The 8,141-nt window shown below is 37.7% G+C and overlaps 1 protein-coding gene across 3 annotated transcripts in view; it reads left to right on the top strand.

Annotated features, from left to right (window-relative positions):
- TFCP2 (transcription factor CP2) overlaps nt 1–5,240 on the top strand; it is a 49,914-nt gene extending 44,674 nt beyond the window's left edge. For 2 of the 3 annotated variants that reach the window (XM_061205063.1, XM_061205062.1), the window contains 4 exons: nt 993–1,117; nt 1,553–1,695; nt 3,337–3,388; nt 3,794–5,240. In XM_061205063.1, the coding sequence (XP_061061046.1) occupies nt 993–1,117; nt 1,553–1,695; nt 3,337–3,388; nt 3,794–3,831 (358 nt within the window). In that variant the 3' untranslated portion in view covers nt 3,832–5,240. The remainder of the gene's footprint in view (nt 1–992; nt 1,118–1,552; nt 1,696–3,336; nt 3,389–3,793) is intronic. The other variant, XM_061205064.1, reaches the window with a different exon arrangement.
- The last annotated feature ends 2,901 nt before the right edge of the window (nt 5,241–8,141 follow it).

An 8,141-nucleotide genomic window follows, 5' to 3' on the forward strand; every position in this document is an offset into this window, starting at 1 on the left:
ATTTTAAAAGTATTATCTACAGAGGGGCTTCCCTGGTGGTGCAGTGGTTGAGAGTCAGCCTGCCAATGCAGGGGACATGGGTTCGATCCCTGGTCTGGGAAGATCCCACATGCCGCGGAGCAACTAAGCTCGTGTGCCACAATTACTGAGCCTGTGCTCTAGAGCCCGTGAGCCACAACTACTGAGCCCGCGTGCCTAGAGCCCATGCTCCGCAATGAGAAGCCACCGCAATGAGAAACCCGCACACTGCAACGAAGGGTAGCCCATGCTCGCCGCAACTAGAAAAAGCCCGCGCGCAGCAGCGAAAACCCAACACAGCCAAAAATAAATAAATAAAATAAATAAATTTATTTTAAAAAAAGTATTACCTACAGAGCATTTAGAAATAGGAAGGAATAAGATGATCAGAGCAAGAGGTAATTCAATATTGTTGTCTAAGAAGAAAGAACAGAAGGCTAAAGATGCTTAGGAGAAGATAATGAGGGAAATAAGGTTTTCTAGTTTACCGTATTGGTACTTTTAAGTATCAATAGAAGGTATGTCTTGAACTGACCCACAAAACAGTGGCTCACACATTTTGAATCTTTCTAACCTTTACATCAAAGGTTACAAACTCAAATGACTACAGAGACCACATGTAAATGAGTGACAGTCAAGTCTGGGGTGTCCTGAAGAATGCATGCACCACGCAAGTAGAACAGCTGATTGGGTGTTTTGTAAGAATGAGGGCCTTGGATCACCAGATCTGATTTTTCAAGGAGAACCAGAGGTTTATATGAGGGCTTCTGTTGGAATGAATTCAGTTACACACACACACACACACACACACACCAGTGGGAAGCTAATAAAACAGAGCAAATGAGCTGCATTGGCTCAAGGGCTGCCAGTTTTCAACCCCTTTTCTATAGCATTGATGTAGACACACAAGTTCTTCCTTAAAATGTGCTCACCGTGAAGAATTTGAGTAACAGCTTTCGTTTTTTCCTCCCTAGGATGGTGCGCCCAAGGCTAACCATTTACGTTTGTCAGGAGTCCTTGCAGCTGAGGGAGCAGCAGCAACGGCAGCAGCAACAGCAGCAGAAGCACGAGGATGGAGACTCAAACGGTACTTTCTTCGGTAGGTCGTTCTGGACAGGCCAGGGCAGATACGAAGAAAAACGAAGAGATGGCTTACGAGCATGTGTGATGGGAACTTATCAAACAGCAGATTCAGCATTTGCTCGCAGTAATGGTAATTGCTGATGTTTATTGAGTTCCTAATGTATGCCAGGCACTATTCTCAGCACTTTTACATGTTTTACTTTTTACAACTGGTGTTTCCTCTTTGCAGTAGATTTTATTGTTCTCGCCAACATTTCGATGAGGAAGATGAGGCTTAGGGATGTTAAGTAACTTGCCCCAGGTCACACAGCTAGCGAGTGGTTGAGCTGGGATTTCAATTCAGGCAGTCTGCCTCTGAGTCCTTCAGAAGAGTGGGCATTCCTAGTGATCAGATTACATTTAAGACCAGAGACACTCTGTACTGACTGCCTTTGCTTTCTCCTTTTTGCAGTTTACCATGCCATCTACCTTGAAGAACTGACAGCTGTTGAACTGACAGAAAAAATTGCTCAGCTTTTCAGCATTTCGCCTTGCCAGATCAGCCAGATCTACAAGCAGGGGCCCACAGGAATCCATGTGCTCATTAGTGACGAGGTAGATTTTCGGCACAGCTGAATCACCAGATGACAATGATTTGTCTGGCCATAGGACAGGAGCAGGAGCCGTTCTCCTGGGGCAGAGTGCTCTGTTTTCTAAGACAAGAGGTTTTCAAATGTTTTTGTTTGCTTACCTCCTACAATGATTTTTTAAAACTGTGTATCCCCTTGCACATTTTTAAGTTGACTTAAAATTTTTTGTTTTAAGTTTAAATAGTTGCAAAAGATGTCATTTCTGGGCATATTATATGACATTTAAAAATGAAATGATTACTTCACTACTCTAGCTATATTCCATGTAACCTAAATACAAGAGTAATTTAATACTGTCATCTGTTTAAAAAAATACATGAATATACTTTTTTAACAGAATTTTTATATCATTTGTTTCCTTAAACTCGTATTTTCATTCACTTCCCCCACAGAATTTCATCTTACCATAACCTACTTTTATGCTTGACTATCTTTTATTAATTATCCTACCATATTTCTTTAAAACAAAAATTTGCTTCAATAAAAGTAAAAAATATCTCTTTTGAATAGAATTATCACCATAATTATACAATGGATTAAAATAACATAAATGTATTATATGTTTTGATAAGTAATTATTAAACATTAAGAAAAAATGTATTAATGCATTAGTGCATCTAGGGAGTTCCCTGGTAGCCTAGTAGTTAGGATTCTCAGCTTTCACTGCCAGGGCCTGGGGTTCAATCCCCGGTCAGGGAACTGAGATCCCGCAAGCCGTATGGTGTGGCCAAAATAAATAAATAAATAAAATAAAATACAATAAAAGTGCATCTATTAATGAGATGGATGGGATTACTCGATTCCTTACCCTCTCTCCCCCAGACAATTAATTCATCGATAGATAAATACTGTCTATTGATTGCTAGAATGAAATAGAGTTCAGCATCAATTCCATCCTGTTTTTTTTCCCCTAGATATAAGTGCTGTGGAATCTGTTTCATATAAATTGATAGACAGGAATGGATGGAGTTTGCTGTAACGGCATTGCTGGATTTTTTTTTTTAACTTCTGAGTTATGTGCCAAAAATTGCATAGTGATATTATCAAAAATTATTTTGAATCATCTGTCATTTGACAATTTGTGATTAGATCACTTCAATTCTGGTGAAAGGAAAGAATTGAAAATAAGACTTTATTACCCAGTCATTTGAGTTCCCATTTGCAATTACACTTTTGCATCCTGGAGGCTTTTATACCCCAGGGCAGTACATCTTCATAGGATTTCAGGAGGGTGAAACTCTTGCCTTTATTTTATAAAATGGGAAAAGGGAGTTTGAGAAGGGAAGTGGGAAAGGAAAACTGAAGAGGTTCTCAGATGGTTTTAGGAAAGAACAGATATGGAAGTTTAATTCCTCCCATATGGGCCTATCTGTATCTGTGTGCCCCTTGGAAAGTCTTGAGGTTAGCCCAGGAAAATGCACACTCGAATTTTAAGAAAGCTGTTTTAGAATGCTTAGCTTTTAAAGCTTTTGAAAACTAAATAGGAGAGAAAACAAAACAAAGGATTATTCTTCACTTATATCTAATATAATTAAAAAACACACAGGCAAAATAAATATAGCAAACCAAGGTTTTAATAATCAGCAAAATTTCTTGCTTTTTTCAGATGATACAGAACTTTCAGGAAGAAGCCTGTTTTATTCTGGACACAATGAAAGGTAATGAAGTAGTAAGACAAATGCCCTTCTCGAAGGAGTTTGAGGGTTTTTTTATAGTACTTCTCTGAGGCAAGAGGGAAAGTATTAACTGCCATATTTGAGGTAAAGAAAGTGACATTATTACAGATTGTTCCTTTTTATGAATTGGCTTCTTGCCATTATTAGAGTAGACAAAGTGTAACTGATGACTTCCTGCCATTTTCTTCCACCTTCCATGGACAAAGGATGAAACGGAGGCATGTTGTTCTTATAATGCATATTTATTACAAGTATTCTGTGATAATTAAGTATACTGCCCTTTGTCCTTCTGTTTTTTCTTTCTCTAAAGAACCTTACCACATATATTTTTCTCCTGCTGTGTTTTAGAGGTAACTAAAGATTATTCTTTTTTCTTTTTTTTTACAGCAGAAACCAATGATAGCTATCATATCATACTGAAGTAGGTGTGGGGCATTCCATCCTCAGTGGCTGCTGCTGCTTTCATCTATTGGGAACTCCCCTCTTGAAGGGGGTCGCAAATGGAGCTTTGAAGGGCTGCAGGAACCTGACCCATCTGACTGTGTCCAGGCCTTGGAGGCAGAATCCCAGGCATCTGTGTTGGCCCAGGCTCTTAGGGCACCCACAGATTACTGCCCAACATGCATTTCTGCAACTATTTCTTATTTAAAATTTCTGGACCCTATTGTTGTTGAATATCAATAGAAACTCCACATCATTTAGGGTGTGTGTAGGGCATAATGATGATGAGGATTGTGTGATGTTTAATGGAAAGATGTTAAATTTTGTGATATGGAGCCATGTAATTTTTTTTTCTAACATAAAAGCAAACATCTATATTCATAAGACTAGATCCTCAACCTTTTTTTGCCCCTGAAAACCTCATTAAAGAGAAATACGGAGAAAGAAGAAAATTCTTCTTTGGATTCCCCTGTAATTCTATGACTAATAGTAATTTTAGGTAACATTTATTGCACATTTAGTTGTGTCAGGCAGTGTGATAAATTCTTTAAATGGATTATCTTGTTTAAATCCTCTCAATAGCCCTATATGAAGTAGGTAATAATGATCCCTAACTGAAGATGAGGAAATGGAGACATAGAGTGGCCGGGGAGCTTGCTGAGTAACAGGCAGCTAGCAGCTAGTGACACTGAAATGCAAACCCAGGCCGTCTGGCTGTTATTAACTGCCATCCGTGACTGCCACCCTTGCAGTCCTCTGTGCTTGCCACCGTTTCTTACTGTGGCTCTTCTGGTGAATTGGATATAACACTGAGCGAGAACTGAGGAATTAACACCAAAAGGGACAAACCACACCTAAATGATGAACAAATCAAGACCTACAAAAAAATGAAAACATAGACACTTTCAAAGCATCATCAGTTATCAGATTCACAGGATTTGAGGTGGTGAAAACTAGGGATTATCTGTAACTCCCCAAATTCATTGTTCTTGAATGACCTTCTCAAACTATTTATTGAGTTAGACTAACCTCTGCTTTCTCTTTCCCCTCTCTGCATCTTCTCTTGGTATAGAAAGTTCTTTTACTCATGTAGCGTTCTTTTATATAAGCTTTACAAGAAATTCATTCCCATCCTGTTTGCATTCTTACCATATACTGTAGTTCTTCCTGATTGTGATTGTGTGCTCTTGTGTGTGTGTGCATGTGTAAGACTATGGGTCTTTTTTCACATGTAAAGTTTTATCCAGAAATCCCTCTACATGTTATGCTGAGGTGAAAAATGATAATGTTCAGAAGATTCTGTATTGGATTTGGATCTGTGTGTGTATTTTTAAAGCATTTGATAAAGTTTAAATGTTTTTATACAGAGATTTTCGTTCATTAAAATCAACCTTCAACATGGTCTGTTTTCTTTTGGTTTGAAAGAAATTGAAAATTTTGAAACTAGAAAATTAAGTCAAATGACTTGTTTAAAATCGACCTGGACAACTTGACATATTAGGCCAAAATACTTTTTTAGTGACTGATTACCAGATGTCCCCATTTTGGGGGGACATTTCTAATTGTATTATGTTCCTAGGACTGGTTCTCAGCTTCAGGGAAGTCAGCTCTCTCCCCAGCAGGCTGCTATTTTTTATTTTTATTTATTTATTTATTCCAATTCTTTCTGAATGTTAGGCTGGGAGGGTTGGACTTTTACGGTCCCTTCTAAATCTGAATCTGTGACTCTTGTTTACTGTAAATGATACACAGAATTCTATTAATATATTTACTATAAATTTACACTTACTAATTTTTACTTGGCGATAGAGGGTTTTTTAAGAGTAGTTTTCAAATTTATATAGAAATGAATTTATACAAGTTTGTAATCATAGATCCTCAAATTAACTAGAAAATCTCTTAGGCTTTCTTTAGCTTCAAACAAATATTTATAGTGCTAATGCTATATACTTGATACGAATTGGTGTAATGATAGAACATTGTAATTATTCAACTTGCTTTAAAAAATTGCATTTGTTCACTATTGAACCTTGCAGTTAAATGAAAATTTTAAACTAGCTTTTTCATAATGAAAGTAATACACAAAGTGATAAATTCAAACAATAAAGAAAGGTATAACTTACTTATCCTTGTCCCACTCTGTAGAGGTAGCCATTGCAAAAAAGTTTTTCTCTCTTTCCCTCCCTCTCTCTCTCTCTCACACACACACACACCCCCCCAGACGGGCTCATGTAGTACTAATGATCTGCAGTATTCTTTTTATGTTTAATATGTCTTGAACATCTTTCTATGTTAGGATTTATAGTTTGACATTCTTTTGGAAAAAAAAAATGGCCATTCCTTATGGATGCCATTTAGGTTAAGCCCATTTAAACACGTATTCTCATATAAGTTTTTTGCGTGTATCTCTAAGATATATTCCTAAAAGTAAAATTTGCTGGATTTTGCCTCTTTAACCATGTGATGGTTGATATTTAAAATAAAGGAGATGGTTTAATGTTTCCATTAGAGTGAGGGTATATGAGAAGGAGAATGGTTAGATTTTAGGCCCTCCTGAGAAGCGGAGTAGCATCCTGTTTAACTTAGCATTGTCTGTACTGTTTCCTTGAAGTACAATAGGTTCCATCTAGAAGAATCTATTGTATAAAGACTTGATAGTTAAAAGGGAGTCATTGGGAAGTAAAAGGGTCACTGCAGAACTCTTAAGGACTGAATACCAGTCACTGCGTAAAATGTGGCTATTAAGTAATAAGATTGTCCAATATTATGCCCCAATAATAAGAATGTTTGCCCACATATATGATTTATTTAAGACGCCACTTAAAGGGAGGGGAAATGGGGGTGGTCATCTTGTCTGGAAAGAGATTACAGTACGACAGATACAAGACAAGTAAGTAGAGTCTGAAAGACCTGAGAAGGTGAGGTTCTCTTGAGGGGGCAGACGTGATTCCTGGAAGCCAGGCACTGACTGTCAGGCACTGGGTACGTTGTGAGGGGCAGAGCATGATCTCACCACTGTGAGTTGGAGGAGCATGGCAAGTGAAGAAGGCTTGGCATAATGAGCCTCGCCAGTTCTCATTTAGGCCTAATGAAAGAGTGTTCTGAAAACCCTTTGTATCTCCAAGTCTCCTGAGAAAGTCTTTCGTATAGGGTTGCTGCAGAGATTTGGGCTATCTTCAAACTACCATGAAGGATTGACTGAAGCTTCAGCATTCAGTTTTGAAAGTAACACAAATTTCAGGTGCAAATATTTGAAAACAAGACCGAGTTTCTCCTCCTTCGCTGAAGCTTTTTTCTCTGGCCAGTACCTAACAATTCCAGATAACTTGGGACCAGAGAGCTGTAGTTGAGCCTTTTTATCATTTTTCTGAATCTTTAGTTGTCTTACTTGGCCATGGATGGTTCCTCTATGGGAATTTGATCTGTTATGGCCTCTGCTGCTCTGTTATGAGAACTCCAGTCTCAGCAGGAATGGCACAAATGCCCCACCTAGCTGCATCTTTTTATATACTAATTCGTATAAAGTAATCCTGCTTCATGCTTCTGCTTCTCCTAAAAATGCTCTATTTTCTTAGTCGTGACCTAAGGCTTTTCCTGCTAGAATATTATTTTTAGTTTGTGATTAAATTATTGTTTCATTATACAAACTCCAAGACTTAAATGAGGAAGAAAGATGCCCTATGTGATGTGAGGTTAATGCCATCAGCACTTGTTTTCTGTTTTAATACTTTATTTCTCCTCTATGCTTCTTTAATGACTTTGTATTTTGCCTTTGACCTTAAACTTCCATCTATTTCTACTTCCTTCCTTTTTCCGCATCTTTCCTCTTCACTTCCAGATCTCCTCTGTATTGTTCCTTATGAATTCTGGCCTGTTCAACAAATTAATTTGGAAATTGCAACGAAGTCTAGCATTTGCATTCTCAAATTCAGAGATTTAAAAGTTGTATATGAATTAAATTTTTCAATTGGATTAAAGTCAATTTTATAAAGGAACTTGCTATTTAAAAAATACTATTGTATTATTGTATTATTGTACTATTTTGTATTATAGGGGATCTTTTGGGACATGAGTAATAACCAGTTTACCTTGTGAATCTGTTTTCATATATTTGCATAAGATGAGATACACATTCCTCATTTTAATCACTACAGATTCCTGTTTTCTTCCTGAGTTCTTTTTTTTTTTTTGGCTGTGCTGTGTGGCTTGTGGGATCTTAGTTCCCCGACCAGGAATTGAACCCAGGCCCTTCGCAGTGAGAGCACGGAGTCCTAACCACTGGACCGCCAGGGAA

Source organism: Eubalaena glacialis, chromosome 11 (assembly GCF_028564815.1).
Source record: "Eubalaena glacialis isolate mEubGla1 chromosome 11, mEubGla1.1.hap2.+ XY, whole genome shotgun sequence".
In the NCBI taxonomy this organism is placed as follows: domain Eukaryota; kingdom Metazoa; phylum Chordata; class Mammalia; order Artiodactyla; family Balaenidae; genus Eubalaena; species Eubalaena glacialis.